Below are 17103 nucleotides of genomic sequence, written 5' to 3'. Positions count from 1 at the left end.
AAACGAAGCTCACATGTTGCAACATGCACACTGGATGCAAAAAGGACCCGCAGCAATCAGAGAAACAGGACAAGCTTTACAAACTAAAGGCAGGAAGGCAACAAGCAGCAGCCAGGGTCCCTCTGCCATGGCTCGAGCGAGGACATCGGCTCATTCATGAGTAAAGGTTTAGCAATTTCTTTTTTTTTTTTAAGCCTTACTTATTGATTTATTTTTCCCTTCCTCCCCTAGTATAGCAGCATTACGGACAATGCTGTTGTCTTTAATGCAGCTCTTCGTTTGGGAACATTCCTGTGCAGGTATCAAGAGCTGCCTGATGGCAGCAAGATAGCCTCAAGAGCACAGGGCAGTAGATAGCATTAATTAAAAAGGAGAAAAAAAGAAAATGGGGGTAGTGTGTGTGGCGGAGACACAGAGGAATGTGATAGCAGCTAAGCAGCTCATCTGAGGCGGAACAGGAAACATCTGCCTTGGGCTGAACTGGTGTGACAGAAAGCTAGGCTTCACTCTGGAAATGGAGCCAGCCTGAGTGCTTTAAAAAGAAGGGCGCTGGCAGCGCAGCGAGGAAGAGGAGGGGGTAGGGCTAATGCTGCACTTCAACACACCAGTGTCTGGCACTGCTGGGCGGCAAGATGAGTTGAGCAGCACCTGCAGGTGTCTACAGGGAGGGGAGCTCGGTGCTGCGCAGCTCCCTGATGCTCTGCAAGCCGCTCAGAGCAGAGCCAATTATGGGGCCAAGGTAGTAGCAGTAACTAGCAAAAGCCTCTTCTCCTTAGGAAACCAGCCCTGCTCTGGCAAAGGTAGCAACACGCTGACATCATGGAAGGTTTTCTTTTTAAAAGGCAGATTTGCTCTTAGAAAGGAGAAACTAGTACTTTAAGACAGCCTTGTTTGAAGATGATGGAGCCAGGCCTCCAGCAACAGCAGTGGCAGCCGAAGCCAAGCAGGAGCCCGGGCAAGCAAAGCCTGGAGTAATTTATCCCCCTTCCAGCTATGTGGCAGAGCTAGGTCCCAAAGTGGCAAAGGTCACCCAGCTCATGTGCGCCAGCAGGAACCTTGAATCATTCAAATAGTCAAGATGCACAAAAGCATTGCCTTACCTAGCAGCAAGCCCTCAAACCAGAGCTGCATGCTCTTCAGCGCTGCCTCTGAAAACAAGTCAGTTGTGGGGTGAAGCAGCAAGGCGCTTTACTCAGCCTTCAAACACTTGTCCCCATGCTGCAGCAGCCACCCCAGGGCTCTGGGAGGGGAGGGATGACCTGCCCCACACACAGGCTTAGAGGCTGCTGTGTGTTCATGCACACATGATTTTGGCTTTGCACTGTTAGCAGCACCCCACCACCACCGCCCTGAAGATGGCTGCAGCTTATTTTGGGGGATGCTTTTGAAGACAGAAAGGTGCCTCCCATCACTAGGAAAGATTTGTATCACCTTTTATCAGCAAAGCAAGTCACTGACTGTTGCTCTGTAATGTTCGCAGCCCTGATGTGTAACACAGGCTATGACGCATGGCTAGAGCTCTGCCAGCAAAACACTTGAAGGCAGCAGGGTGGCTCTACTGAAGAGGTGAGCTATGAGCAGTTGATGGATGCACCAGCAGCTGCTGCTGTAGGAGAGGGCCACTCTCCAGGCTCACAGCACTTGCTGCCCGTTAAAGCTCCAGCGAGCAGAAGAGGTTTGGGTGCAGGTAGGTGGGTACCATGTCATGGTGAGCTAGTGGTAAATAGGTACCTTGCAAAGTCTTCCCCAAGACCTGGTCCCCTCCCACCTCTGCAACACTGAATATGGTACAGTTCAAGTGTTGAAGACAGAATTAAGAAACTATGACAGAGGGAGAAAGAAGCCAGACATGTGCCCTGGCAACAGAGTGAGAGCCTGACACCTTTCCTCTCTGCTTTGATCCTGCCTTAACACAACAGTGGTGTGGCTGTATTCCAGCTTAGGCTGTCCCTTGTAGGATGACCTCGTAAGGCCACCGGACTAAGGAAGACAGGCAGCAAACCATTGCCCATCCCGGAACAGAGTCCCTGGGGCCACGGTGCAGTGGCTAATGTAGCTGGCAGCACAGCGCGTAATGCTGTGCCTTGGAGCCTGTCCTGCCAGATGACCCTGCTGCTCGCCTTCCTGCATGGAGAGAAATTTGTGCTCTGGTTCTGTCCAGAGCTCTACTTTGGGCATAACGTGCAGCCCTGGGTGTTTTGTTAGGGGGTGATGCCCATATCTGTGGATGTGACCCCAGTCAGTGGGACCCACGTGCTTCTGCTACAGAACTGCCTTCTGTGGCAGAAGCAGGTGCCCAACTTGTCAGGCTGAAATGGGGACCCTACTGCCCCTGTGCTCATGCCACCTCCCCGCGGTGTGTATTTGCAGTCCATTCCTAGGCACCCCAGAGTGCTCTGCCCAGAAGGCAGTGCCAGGCGGGAGGAAGCCATCTTCAGAAGGTGGAGCACCTACTGAGTGGCCTGGGAATGAAGTGGACGAGAATGCCAGAGCAGTAAGTGTCACTGCTGGGGGCCCTTCTTTTCCAGCGTGCTTCCTGCAAAAGCCTTGTGCTATGGGCGCTGGCTTGCAAGAGCCCTTCCCATGGGTTCACTGAGCCCTGCCCGACATCGCCCAGTCCTGCCTTCAAAGGCAGCAGTGGTGAATGTAGTTTTGGAATGCACACGCTGTTGCACCTTGCTCTCCGTGAACACACCAGCAGAGCCTCTGGGGCCCTCCTGCTGGTGGCACTGGAAGTGCTGGGCCTTTCTGTGATAGAAAGTGAAGAGCGAGTGAAGAATTTCTGCTCAGCTCTGTGATAATTCAGATGCTTGTTTCAAGCAGGAAAGGGATGTTCAGTATGGACAGCAGGAGGATGACCAGTGCCCTCCACCGAGACCAGTGGTCCACGGCGCTGTGGTGGTGGCTGGGCCCTGGGGGAAAGGAGCAGGGATGAGTCAGAAACCCCATGTGAGCCTCCCAGCGTGGGAAGGGGAGCAGGGGACTCGCCGAGCGGAGCCGGGGCGGCACTCACTGTGACAGTTGCTGATGTGGATGTCATAGATGTGCAAGTGAGTTTTCAGGGTGAAGAAGAGGCCGATGAGGTAGGCGGCAGGGAGCAGCAGGGACACTGTGTACACCGGGGGCCTGCGGGACACGGCGCTCAGCCCCACGCGAGAGCCCTTTGGAGGCCCCGGCGTTCCCCTGCACCCCACAGGGCTGAGAACACCGGCGGCTGTCCCAGGACAGAGGGAGATGGACGCAGCGTGGTCCAGCCCTGGGACCAGACAGGCACAGCGGTGCAATCCCCAGGAGGGAGGACGCCCTGCCCACGACCAGGCAGCTCCCCGAGGACCTGTGAGCCAACCCACGAAGTGCCACCCCGACACGGGGACCGGGTCCACCCCAGGACACTCACTGGATGTGGCTGTAGTAGAGCATGCTGTTGTTCTGCACCTGCAACGGAGAGCCCATCAGCGGAGCGAGCGCCATGGCCGTGCCCTGGGCACCCTGCAGCGCCCTTTGCGGGCCGCCGGTGAGGAGCCGGGCGGGCTACGGGCGCCCGTGGGTGCCGCGGTTTGGGGTCTTACCAGGTCGAAGTGGCAGCTCTGGCAGAGGTAGTGGCCCAGCACGTTCTGGGTGACGTTGTGGCACTCGCCACACACCAGCCTCCCGTACACCTTGGAGAAGAGCATCAGGGCGAAGACGCCTGCCGGCGGGAGAGGTGGAAGTGGGCGCCAGGCCGCGGCGCGGGACATCCTCCCCCCGCTGGCACCGCCACCGGGGCACTCACCTCCCACGGAGAGGAAGAGCAGGGCCGAGCTGACACCCGCCGAGCAGCTGTTGAACCTCTGCTCCTGGTGCCGGATGCCTCCTATGACCGTGCACAAGCCCTCGGAGAGAACGTGGCTGTCAGTGTGACCCCGGCGAGGAGGTCCTCTCCTCCTCCCACGCTGGAGGACGGGGGCTTTCGTGACACAAGCGCCTCCTCCCCGCCGGGCTCACCGGGACCAGGAGGACGCAGCCCACCAGGGTGCCCGTCAGCTCCGCCTTGACGATCTCCTCGTAGCACTTGCTGCCCTTGCGGGCGCCCTTGATGAGCGCCGTGATGTAGAAGGTGAGCTCTGTGATGGAGCCGAACGTGGTGTTCACCACCGCCCCCACCGCGACGTTGCTCTGCGCCGAGATGCTGCGGGGACGGGAAGCGCAGAGGGTCAACGGGGCGGGAAGCAGCGCCGCGGGGCGGCCCCGGCACCAGGCAGCTGCTCACCTGGCGATGGCCATGCTGATGTAGTCGGAGAGGGGCATGATGGAGAGCAGTGCCAGGGCGAACTTCACGGGCGAGCTCGTCAGCCGGCTGCGCCCGTCCACGTAGCCGAGCACCAGCATCACCACCACCAGCAGCAGCAGGTCTGCGGCGGCCATCAAGGACATGTCCGAAGTGGGGGGGGCAGTGGTTTTTGAGGGGTGGTTCCTCAAGGAGGTGCCCAGTTGACGTGTCCCCCCCTATACACAAAAAGGAAGCAGGGGGGAAAAGGACACTGACAGCGAAGACGTTGATGCCATCCACGGCGTACTTGTAGTAGTAGACGGACGTACGGACGGCACCCGGCCGTTACCTCCACCCGCTGGATCACTTTGCTGAAGGGCCAGAGGAAGTAGACGCCCAGGTCCCTGCAGAGCCGCCCTGCGGGGACAGCGGCATTGGGACGCGGGGCAGGACCCCAACGCGCACGTCCCGTCTCCCACCACGACAGCCCGGCCCGGTCGCACCGGGGACAGGCACCTGGGGAAGACTCACCGTAAGGAGCCCCTACGACGGTGAGGAACATCTCGGCGGCCACCAGGACGTAGAGGAGCGCCAGCCACCAGCCGAAGAGCAGCGCGTAGAGGACGCTGCCCAACGTCACCGTGGAGCCTGCAGACAGCGACCGGCCCCTCCGCTGCTCCGCCAGCCGCTTCGCCACGTGCACGGCGGGGGAGGGAGGGTGTTAACCAGGCTCCCTCCTCCCAACAGGGTTTTGCCGCGGACCCTAGAGCCTCGGCGGCCGCCCACCTCCAAAGCCGCGGATGACGTTCAGGTTGGAGTAGAGCTCCTTCCTGATCTCCGAGCGGTCCTCCCAGGGCCGGGCGGTCGCGTGGCTCTTCCACTTCTTGAAGCCGAACTGCAGAGAGGAGAAGGTTGCGGCCAAAGAAAAGACCCCCTCCCCTCCCGCACAGCAGGATGGGCATGGGCCGCGGGGGGACGGACCCACCTTGACGTCGTTGGAGAGCTTGTTGGCCTCCACCGCGCTCTCGGCCGTCAGCGTGGTCTTTGCCCCGCAGCTCTCGCACGCCGGCACCTCGTTCAAGTGCTGCTGGTGGGTGACGACTGCGGGCGAGAGGCGAGCGGGTGTGGGTGGTGGCACAGGGACCCCCTGCGCGGACCCCCCTCGCTGCTGCCGCCGCCGGGCTCCCTACCGGGCAGGATGCGGAGGGCGAGGATGCGGGGGGCGAGGACGCCGTGGGGGTGGGAGGCCGAGGGCAGGTCGCCATGCTGGTCGTTAATGGCGGCGCAGCGGCGGTCGCAGAGCGAGCCCCACCGCGGGCCCTCGCCCCGCACCTCCGGCTCCCCGGCAGCGGCTGCAAGAGAGGCAGCGGCCAGGACGGGCCGGGCCAGGCTGAGCCGCGCCAAGCCGAGCCTGGGAGGCGCCGCGCGTTCGTCCTCTTGCGGCCCTGGCGCCACACCGGAGCCCCTGCTTCCCCCCCCCCCGAAAAAAACCCCACCCCCTTCCCAGGCTCATGCACTCCAGCACCCGCTGCAGCCCAACCCAGGAGGGACCCCCGCACACTGTGCAAATCGTCCCCCAGGTGCAACACCCCCGCCATGGAAAGCCACCCCCCCCCCCAGTGCAATGTCCAGGATCCCTCCCCGTGGGTGCAACACCCAGAAGGGACCTTCCTCCCCTCCCCCCCCATGCAATGCCCCCCCGTGGAAAGCCCCCCAGTGCAAGGCTCAGGACCCCTCCCATTGGGTGCAGCACCCCGAAGGGACCCAGAGGCAGCGGCAGTGGAAGCCCCACTGCAAAAGAGAACGGCAGCCCCAGTGTCAGTAGCAGGCAGCGTGGCAGTGGCAGTGGGAGCCCCAGTGGCAGACAGAGCGGCAGCCCCAGTGTCAATGGCAGTGGCACTGGAAGCCCCACTGTAAGACACAGCGGCAGCCCCAGTGTCAATGGCAGTGGCACTGGAAGCCCCACTGTAAGACACAGTGGCAGCCCCAGTGTCAATGGCAGTGGCACTGGAAGCCCCACTGTAAGACACAGCGGCAGCCCCAGTGTCAATGGCAGGGGCACTGGAAACCCCACTGTCAAACACAGTGGCAGCCCCAGTGGCAGCCCCAGTGGCACTGGAAGCCCCACTGTCAGACCAAGTGGCAGCGGCAGTGGCAGTGCTGGACCCAGCGGCAGCAGCCGTGGAAGCCCCAGTGGCAGACGCAGCAGCAGATCCACTGGCGGTGGCAGCGTCACTGGGAGCCCCAGTGGCGGGCACAGCGGCAGCCCAAGTGCCAGCGGCAAACACAGCGGCAGTGACAGTGGGAGCTGCAATGTTGGACACAGCGGGAAACCCGCTCGTAGCAGCAGTGGCAGTGGAAGATCCAATGCTGGACTCAACAGCAGCCCCACTGGCAGTGGCAGCAGCACACAAAGACCCAGTGTCAGAAAGACTATCAGCGGCAGTGGGAGCCCCAGGGGCAGCGGCAGTGGCCACAGCAGCAGCCACAACGGCAGCAGCAGTAGCAGCAGCAGTTCTGCTTGTGAGCCACGCAAGCACCCAGGAAGTTCTCTGAAGCTGAATTAAACCAACTGCCCCAAGTCGGGTGGCTCTTGGCTGGGTGTGTGGTGAGCTCGTGCGTTTGCAGCGTGGGAGCTTTGGAGAGGATATAAAGTTAGGGGAGTGGAGTTTACAAGGTAATTTTTATTGGTAATTAATGAAGGGATTAAATAGGACACTTCACACCCCAAACTGAGAGAAGAAATAAAAACTTCCATGCCAAGTCCCACATCATTACATCGGTCTGAAAAGAGGAAGTTGCAAAAACTGCCTCTGCTACTTGAAAAGCAGCTCTTCTCCCCGCTGTGACTGTAGTTCAAACCTCTTAATTGACGGGGTATCTGACACCGCCGACGCTTGACCCAGCTAACGGAAACGTTTTAAAGTCAGTATGGTTGACCACATACCTTTGATCCTTTCCACCAAATACTCTTGGTTCGCTGCAATATCCAAATACTGCACTATAGCGTACAGAGTTGGCATGACTGGAGCTTTAACAAGCGCTGCTTGTTTCAGATTGCTGATGCTGGCTTCTGCATGCGACAAGAGCCAGCACGACATCTGCATCCACGACAGAAATTTGAACATCCTCCCTTACAAGACGTTAACAAATGCAATGTTACAAGGAGGAACTGGCTTTTTTGTCTCACTATTTACTAAGGTAACTTACTAAGATAATTTACTAAGATTTATACACAGTTAACAGCTTATCCAATACTCCAAATGTTTGTTTCCAATCCCAGTGAAGTACTAGCTGTCTCCCTTAAACCACACAACATAAACGCTATGCAGCACTGTGCGGTCGCAAAAGACGACAGACCCTTATCTGAAGGGCTTGCATTCCATAAGAAAACAGAAACATATGGTGTGAAAAAGGGAAGAAGTAACATCCATTTTAAAGAGCAGTAGGAGAGCAGCAAGGTGGAGATGAGGTCAGTAAGTGATCAGTTTTTCACAGGCACCACAACAGATGCAGATCTTGAGGACAGACTACAAACAGGCCAAAAAAAAAAAAAAAAAAAAAAAAAAAAAAAAGTAGGCTTTGTTTAAATGAAGCATATCAAATCCTGCACTTGATTGAGGGGGATATGCATGTTATAGGGCAACAGAAGGAGTTCCTTCAGAGTTGCACTATGAAATTTTAGCTAGAATTCTAGCTCATCAAAATGCTTAAAAAGGAGGGGGGGGACCCCAAAACAGCAAAAACCAACTGCCCCAACCAAAAGATCTTTTCTTCTAATGCCCATAGCTCTCCAAAATCCACCTGAGATTATCCTCCCCAGCCCCACTTAGTGCTACACCTAGTACTTAAATAATCTTTAATGCATCTTAATCTTAAAATGATCTTAGATCTTAAATGCAAATGATTAATAACCTATCTGTGATAATAGAATTATTCTAAGTTAAAATAAATAAATAAATAAAATTTAATGTATCTTAACCTTAAAATGATCTTAGATCTTAAATGCAAACGATTAATCGCCTGTGATAACAGAATTAATTTAAGTTAAAATAAATAAATAAATAAATACTTCCTAGGTCTATAGATTTATTATTATCACAGTCATAAGATGACTTCTCAGTTCTTAAACACTATTTGGATACAATGTATCACATCTAAGTTTTCATAAAACTTTTTGTGGCCTGTTTGCTTTCAGACAAGATAGCAGGTAACAATTTAAGGAAGTAACAGCAATAGGTTTTTCAGGAAGTAGCTGATTTTAAGGAAGTTTGGAAAGACACATACTAACGTAGACAGAGAGGGCTGACAGGCAACCATCCTTGCAACGTGTGATAGTTTTCTGACAGTTTAAGATACAAGGATGCTAATCTGAGCCTTTAACTCTCCAGGAATGAATTCAGAGGAAACAAGAGGCTTAAGAATTTTATGCTATTGCAGCATCAGCATGCCTTTATCAGTATTTCCAGAAATCCTATGAAGAATCCTTCCAGTTTAGTAAAATGCATTACATGAAGCAAAGATCACACCAATACAAACAGGAAACGGAACTGTAATTCTTAGCAGACTTGTTTTCTATACTACCTATGCAGTGCCCTGCTATGGGGTGGCCTGCTACCAACCACCACAGCGAACCCCCCAGTTACTCTATCATCATACCTCCAACCTGCATTTCTGGGTACCCCATTCTTCTCAGCTGACTGCTCACAGACTCAATCTCTTGTACAAGTGGAACTAAAATAGTCTCATTAATCCACTAGGAAAGAGAAATGCAAAAATTAAAAAGCTTAGAAGCAACAAGAATGTGACAAAAATGTTAGTTTACTCTCTAGTCAGCATCACTGTTACAATCACAAAGGAGTTTAACAACAGGAACTTTGAAGTCAACCAAGGAGGAAAACTAATTAAGAGCTCCAATTTAGATAGGGGTGATTGGCTCTAGAAAGACCCTCTAAAATGCCAAAAATTCACTATAGAGGACTTGGGAAAACAAATCTCCAGAAAGCAGTGATACTGATAAAGCTTTCCTGAACAATGAGAAAAGGGGTATTCTGAGGCACTGCACGTCACTCATAGTGGTAATTTAAACTTTCATGGGTCCACTCCCTCTCAAAACCCTTTCAGGAAATGAAGGGCCTGATAAACACAATATGTGACACTTGTATGTGACACAGTTTGGGAACTGAAGCCAAGCTGCCTGTAGGTTTATGAACAGATGCTTAGGAATCTGGTACAGAACAGTCATAACCCCACATCTCATAGAAATCTTTTACTTTTCACTCGTCCCACTACTTAGAAACATTTGAACAGATTCTTTGGGGATTTGTTCTCTGCCCCTAAAGCCTGTGGGACAGCAAAACAGAAAAGAAATGAGAGGGGAAGCAATGGGAGGGAGCTCCAATCTTGCATGGTCAATGGGGCGCTGCAGAAGGGAAGGACAGAGCAGACACCTTTCCAAAGGAGGCTCCTTCCCTTAGGGGACTAGGACTCCCAGGCCACCTCCCAGCCTTGCTGGTGACCCTTTCTCACGGCTGCTCCCATCTCCACTGAGCCAGTGCCATCAAGTGACAGCACAGCTAATTACAGCCCTATCAGAGACCACCACAGCTGCGCAGTGTGAACTGGCCATGGGAAATGCTGGAGCTATGGATGATGTACGATGAGCACCTCTGACAGGGAGGAGACATCCCATCACCTGGTTCAACCTGTATGTCTTGCTGGGAACTCACTGCATTGGAGTTTTAAGCTAATTTCAGACAGTGTCATGGCAAATACGTTCAATCGAGCTCATCACCCTTGGCTTGTTCTGCAGCAACCATGCACACGTCAACATGGCTGCCCCACAAACACGCCGACACGCACATGCCAACGACACAGCTGGGCCTTTCACAGGCAAAGACACACACACGGCAGCCCCACGCACACACATATGCAGCGCAATGGGGACCACTGGGGCAACATCCCCCCTGCTCCCCCCCACCCCAGGGGTCCAGGCACCCCTCTGCCCCCCTGCACCCCAGGGGCCCAGGCATCTGGGCATTCTCCTGCCCGCCTCTACCCGAGGGGCCCAGGTGTCCGGGCACCTCTCTTCTGCCCACTACGCGAGCGGCCCAGGCGTACGGGCATCCCTCTGCCCCGCCCTGACTCCAGGGCCCAGGCATCCGGACACCCCATTGCCTCCCCCTACCCCAGGGGCCCAGGCGTCTGGGCCCCTCCTTCCACGTGCCCAGGAAGTCCCCATCCCTTCCCACGTCAGGGGCCCAGGCGTCCGAGCACCCTCCCCCCACCCCCGTTACCTGAGCGCCGGCTCGGACGCCTGGGCCCCTCGCCGCGCCCCCTTCCCTCCCCCAGGCCCAGCGATGCCGCTGCCGCCCCGCGCCGGGAACTGCAATCCCAGCAGGCAGCGCGGCCGCCGAGCCCCGCCCCCTCCCTGGCGCCTCGCGGGAGCAGCCGCTGTGAGGAGGAGCCTTCCTGGCCCCGAGCCCCGGCTGCTCCGCTCCGCTCCTCAGGCCTCCCCAGAGCTGCCGCGCTGCAGGCGGGCGAGCGCGCCGCACACCCTGCCAAGAGCCACCCGGCCTGGGGCAGCTGGTTTAATTCAGCACACAAGAACTTCCTGGGTGCTCGCGCGGCTCACAAGCAGAGCTGCTGCTGCTGCTGCCGCCGCTGCCGCCGTTGTGGCTGCTGCTGTGGCCACCGCCGCTGCCCCCGGGGCTCCCACTGCCGCTTCCCCTCTGTCTGACATGTGGTCTTCGACTGCGCCTGCCGCTGGGGCTGCCGCTGTGCCTGCCACCGGGGCTTCCACTGCTGCTGCCACCGCCAGTGGATCTGCTGCTGTCCCCGCCACTGGAGCTTCCACTGCCGCTGCCGCTCTGTCTGACACTGGCACTGGAGCTGCCGCTGTGCCTGCAGCTGGAGCTTCCACTGCCACTGCCAGTGAGGCTGCTGCTGACACTGGGGCTGTCGCTCTGTCTGACAGTGGGTTTCCCAGTGCCACTGGGGCTCCCGGTGGGGCTGCCGCTGTGTCTGCCACTGGGGCTCCCACTGCCACTGCCAGTGGGGCTGCTGCCGGCACTGTGGCTGCCACTGATGCTGACACTGCCCCTGCCACTGCTGCTCTGTCTTCTGTTGCCACCAGGTCTGCCGCTGACACTGCCACTGCTGCTGCTCTTTCTCCTGCTTGTCCCTGTCTCCGCCCATGGCTCTTCTTCCCCCTGGAGAAGGAGGCAGAAAGGAACAGGCTGTGCCCTCCTGCGGCAGAAAGGCCAAGGCCGTCCTGCTAGGGAGGACAGGGGTGTGCAGTGGGGGCCAGAGCCGGTCTCTTTTCCCGCAAGGGAAAGGCCTGTTCCCTAACTCTTCCTGTGAGCCTTCCTGTCAGCACCCTTCTGCCCTGAAGGGAAGCCCAGCAAGGCTGAACATCCCTTGCTTGTTCACACCAAAGATCTTACTCATCACACAGCTGAAGAGAAACTCTCCATCTTCTAGCGTGGAAACGCCCTGCAGTTCCACAGCCACCAAGCAGAGAGCCCCAGAGGCTTTGTTGGGTTGCTCACAGAGAGCGCTGGAGAGGCAGATACATTGCAGAAGTAGAGCACAGCTGGCATCTCTGAAAACAAAGCCCTGCGCAAAGCCTTCCAGGGCCCAGCAGGGCTCTTGTACAACCAGCACCCATAGCACAAGGCCTGGGCAGAGAGCAGGCTGGCACATGAAGGGCCTCAATGAGGAGCACTTACCACTCCAGACCTCTGACGGTCCTCGCTCAGAGGACATGCACTAGTGCTCGGGCTTCTCTCCGTTCCTTCTTCCTGCCCGCTGCTGCACTCTGTGCAGAGCACTCTGAGGTGACTGGCACCGGCCTGCAAATACACACCGCGGAGAGGTGATATGAGCACAGGGAGAGTAGGGTCCCCACCTGGCCCTCACCAGCTTCACACCTGCTCCTGCAGCAGAAGGCAATTCTGCAGCAGAAGCACAGGGCTTCCACTGACTGGGGCCACATCAGAGCATCACCTCCCACCAAAACACCTGGGGCTGCACGTCATGCCTGAAGGAGAGCTCCAGGAGCCCAAGGGAGACTCTCTCCAGGCAGTGAGGAGAGCAGCAGGGTCATCTGCCAGGACAGGCTCTGAAACACACCATTACCTGCTGTCCTGCCAACTACACAAGACTGCTCTGTGGCCCCAAAGACTCTGTGTTCAGGGGTGGGCAATAGGTTGTTGCTGGGCACCCAGTGTCAAAGAAGGAGAAAGGCATCAAGCATTTACACACAAAGCCCTTAGCAGGTGGACGACAGCACAGAGTTCTGCAGAACCCTCTCCCCACCCTCAGAGCCCAGATGTAGGCAGAGCATGCATGCAGGTCACTGCGACTGTATCCCTGCTACCTGACACTTGATGGGAATGGTCCGTGTTGTAACTTTTTGTATCTGTACTACCTGATACTTGGTGGGAATAGTCTAGTGTTGTAACTTTTCAGTGCCTGAACAATACCGCTGTGTTAAGCGGGATGCAAATAAGTAACTGACAAGGTCTTGGGAATCTGTGAGAAAGAACAGTGGTTGGTTACATGTAGATTCGGTGGCTTCCAGCTACAGAATCACCATGAGAAGCAGTCAACATGAAGGTCAGAAGCTGAAGAGTAGTGAAATAGCGACCCCCAAAGCCAAATGTGGCCCCCGAAATAAGTCTGCACGCGTGCGCAGTATCATAGCCTGGTTATGCAACCGGGGTGGAGTTGGGCTAGACTCCCTGCACTTGCTGGCCCCAGGTGCCGGGACTCCCGCCTACCACAAAGTAATCATAAATACCGGAGTTTTTCTGAAGGATAGAGAGGCTGCTACACAACAGAGGACCACGTTGCCTCCTCGGGGACATCCGAAAAGATTGTACCTGCCGATTCTCGCTCTCTCATCATGCAGATGATTGGGACAAGCATTGAGGTGGTCCTCGAGATTACCATTGGGTCGGTCTGTTCGTAAGTATCTACTAATAAACTGCTTGCTCCTAAAGAGTGTTTGTGTGTGTGTGTGTGTGTGAGTGAGTTTGTGCCGGCTTGCCAACCTGGGCATATGGCCCCCGGGAATCTAACTATAAGAGGGACCCAGCCGCTGGGAAGACTTGTTCCCAAAGCACTTTCAGAGCAGCCTCCCCCAGCCCTGGCACTGCAGCCCTAACAAACCTGTGCGGAGAGGCTGCTGCCTTTCTGAGGCAGGGGGAAAGAAGGAAGGCAAAGTACTCACGTTGGAAAAATACTTGGAAGAGGTTCAAGGGACACAATCGAAGCTGCTTTAGTGGCTGTCGGGATTGAATCCCTGCGTATTTTCATCTGCAAAGGTGAGAAAGAGAGGTGAGATGCTGCCAAGTAAAGGCTCTTGCTCCTGGCAAGGGCAGCCCATGTTTCCATGCTCCGGAGAAGAAGCTGCCTCTCAGAACTGCAGAAACACCCATTGCTTTTGCTCACAGCAGCCCCTCCATTCCACACAAGAGCAGCTGCAGGGGAATATGGGCAAAGAGCTAAATGTTCTGGCAGGCTTTTGTCAAGGGAAGAGCCAAAAGGCTGATCCAGAAGAGCATGGAGTCAAGGGAGGCAAGCACAGGGGAAGGCAGCTCACTAAACTCTAGGGCAATGTGCAGGGCAGTCCTGCTAGGGAGGACAGGAGGGGGTAGGGGGGGGGCTATGGCAGCTCCATTTTGCAGAAGGGAAGGTTCTTCCCCAGCCTCTGCTCTGAGCCTTCCCGGGAGCCTTCCTGTCAGCACCCTTTTACCCTGAAGGGAAGCCCAGAAAGGCTGAACATCCCATTCTCTTTGAATGAGGCATCTGAATTATGACAGAGCTGAGCAGAAACTCTTCACTTTCTATCACAGAAAGGCCCAGCACTTCCAGTGCCACCAGCAGGAGGGCCCCAGAGGCTCTGCTGGTGTGTTCACGGAGAGCAAGGTGCAACAGCGTGTGCATTCCACAACTACATTCACCACCGGCGCCTTTGAAGGCAGGACTGGGCGATGTCGGGCAGGGCTCAGTGAACCCATGGGAAGGGCTCTTGTGAGCCAGCGCCCATAGCACAGGGCTTTTGCAGGATGCACACCGGCAGAAGAAGGGCCTCCAACAGTGACACTTACTGCTCTGGCATTCTCGTCCACTTCATTCCCAAGCCACTCAGTAGGTGCTCCAGCTTCTGAAGATGGCTTCCTCCCGCCTGGCACTGCCTTCTGGGCAGAGCACTCTGGGGTGCCTAGGAATGGACTGCAAATACACACCGCGGGGAGGTGGCATGAGCACAGGGGCAGTAGGGTCCCCATTTCAGCCTGACAAGTTGGGCACCTGCTTCTGCCACAGAAGGCAGTTCTGTAGCAGAAGCACATGGGTCCCACTGACTGGGGTCACATCCACAGGAACGGGGATCACCCCCTAACAAAACACCCAGGGCTGCAGATCATGCCCAAAGGAGAGCTCTGGACACAACCACAGTGAAAATTTCTCTCCATGCAGGAAGGCGAGCAGCAGGGTCATCTGGCAGGATAGGCTCCGAGGCACAGCATTACGCACTGTGCTGCCGACTACATTAGCCACTGCTCTGTGGCCCCAGGGACTCTGTTCCAGGATGGGCAATGGTTTGCTGCCTGTCTTCCTTGGTCCGGTGGCCTTACGAGGTCATCCTACAAGGGACAGCCTAAGCTGGAATACAGCCACACCGCTGTTGTGTTAAGGCAGGATCAAAGCAGAGAGGAAAGGTGTTAGGTTCTCACTCTGTTGCCAGGGCACATGTCTGGCTGCTTTCTCCCTCTGTCATAGTTTCTTAATTCTGTCTTCAACACTTGAACTGCACCATATTCAGTGTTGCAGAGGTGGGAGGGGACCAGGTCTTGGGGAAGACTTTGCAAGGTACCTATTTACCACTAGCTCACCATGACATGGTACCCACCTACCTGCACCCAAACCTCTTCTGCTCGCTGGAGCTTTAATGGGCAGCAAGTGCTGTGAGCCTGGAGAGTGGCCCTCTCCAGCAGTGGCGCTGACCGGCAACGGCGCAACTGCCTGACAACGGCAGCAACGGCAGCAGCAGCACTGCTTGTGAGCCATGCGAGCACACAGGAAGTTCTCTGATGCTGAATTAAACCAACTGCCCCAAGTCAGGTGGCTCTTGGCTGGGTGTGCAGTGAGCTCGTGCGTTTGCAGCATGGGAACTTTGGAGAGGCCTGAAGAGCAGAGCTGAGGAGTCAGGGCTTGGGGGCTGCTGCCAGGGCAGCTCTCCACCGCGGTCGTGCTGTGGCTCTTTGGCTGCAGCTGCGGTGGCTGTGGCCTAGGGGTGTGCTGCGTCTTGTTGGTGCTGGGGAGAGGCGTGGAGAGGGCCGTGCCATGGCCAACGCATGTCCTGGGGCCAGGGGGCCTGTGGGGAGAGGAGGAAAAAGCTGCTGTACGCCTCTGAGGGGAGGAAGTGCTTGAGCCTGGGCCCCCCTTGCTGGGGCCCAGTGCTGGCTGCATGGTGGGAGGGAACTGCCAGCTCTTGTGTGTGTCTTGGGTGCCCTTGAGTGCTGGGCTTTTGCGGGCGTGAGGGGAAGAAGGCGGGTGCCCAGGGCCAGAAGGGGAAGCGGCCACCCCGGAGGCTTGGTGCCAGCAGCGTCCATGGCCACCTGGGCTGTAGCACCCGGGAACTAGTGGAGTTGCAGAGCCTGAGGGCAGGTAGGAAGGAGAGCAGCAGAGCCCAGAGGCTGGCCTTGAGGCGAGCAGGCTCAGCAGAATCACAGAATCAGGAAGGTTGGAAGGGACCTGTGGAGATCATCTAGTCCAACCTCCCTGCTCAGGCAGGGTCACCTAGACCATCGTAGACAGGACTGCATCCAGAGAGGCCTTGAATCTCTCCAGGGAAGGAGACTCCTCCACCTCTCTGGGTAACCTCTCCCAGTGCTCGGTCACTGTCACTGTGAAGAAATTCCTCCTCATATTCAGGCGGAGCGTCCGCTGGTTCAGTTTGTGCCCGCTGCCTCTAGTCCTGTCGCACGGCACTACTGAAAAGAGTTTGGCCCCGTCCCCTTGACACCCTCCCTTCAGGTACTTAGACACACTGATAAGATCCCCCTCAGGCTTCTCCTCCGCAGGCTAAACAGCCCCAGCTCTCGCAGCCGTTCCTCGGAGGGCAGCTGCTCCAGCCCCCGACCACCTTCGCAGCCCCACGCCGCCCTCTCTCCAGCAGCTCCGTGTCTCTCTCGTCCCCTCTGTCAGGGCTCGAGGAGGCGCCAGGGAGGGGGCGGGGCTCGGCGGCCACGCTGCCTGCTGGGATTGCAGTTCCCGGCGCGGGGCGGCAGCGGCATCGCTGGGCCTGGGGGAGGGAAGGGGGCGCGGGGAGGGGCCCAGGCGTCCGAGCCGGCGCTCGGGTGACGGGGGGCGGGGGGAAGGGGGGGTGCTCGGACACCTGGGCCCCTGGCGTGGGAAGGGATGGGGATTTCCTGGGCACGTGGAAGGAGGGGCCCGGACGCCTGGACCCCTCGTGTGAGGGGGGCAGAGGGTTGTCGGGAGGCCTGGACGCCTGGTGTGGGGGGAGGCAGTGGGGTGTCCGGATGCTGGGTCCCTGGGGTGGTGGGGCCCAGCGGGGTCTTGGATGCCCCCCAGGGTGGGGGGCTGAGGGGTGCCTGGACACCTGGGCCCCCGGGGTGTAAGGGGGGCAGGGGGGATGTTGTCCCACTGGTCCCAATTGCCCTGCACATGGGTGTGCGTGGGGCTGCCGTGTGCGTGGGGCTGCCGTGTCCATGTCTTTGCCTGTGAAAGGGGCAGCCGTGTCGTTGGCGTGTGTGTGTCATTGGCGTGTTATTGGGGCAGCCATGTTGGCATGTGTGTGGTTGCTGCAGAACAAACCAAGGGTG

The 17103-nt window shown here is 57.1% G+C and overlaps 1 protein-coding gene across 1 annotated transcript; it reads right to left on the bottom strand.

Annotated features, from left to right (window-relative positions):
- Nucleotides 1-1651: 1651 nt before the first annotated feature.
- Nucleotides 1652-7377, bottom strand: LOC134154685 (uncharacterized). Its single transcript, XM_062601366.1, is given in 16 exon segments — nt 1652-1778; nt 2846-2912; nt 3014-3126; nt 3398-3435; nt 3570-3688; nt 3773-3872; nt 3985-4168; nt 4250-4391; nt 4522-4567; nt 4599-4666; nt 4781-4897; nt 5036-5144; nt 5235-5341; nt 5344-5396; nt 5505-5601; nt 7197-7377. Coding segments are annotated over 16 exon segments (1668 nt in total).
- Between the last annotated feature and the right edge of the window lie 9726 nt (nt 7378-17103).

The sequence above is a fragment of the Rhea pennata genome, unplaced genomic scaffold, assembly GCF_028389875.1.
Source record: "Rhea pennata isolate bPtePen1 unplaced genomic scaffold, bPtePen1.pri scaffold_33, whole genome shotgun sequence".
NCBI classification, from domain to species: domain Eukaryota; kingdom Metazoa; phylum Chordata; class Aves; order Rheiformes; family Rheidae; genus Rhea; species Rhea pennata.
The sequence above is the reverse complement of the archived record's forward strand: the minus strand, read 5'-3'. Positions and strand labels throughout refer to the sequence as shown.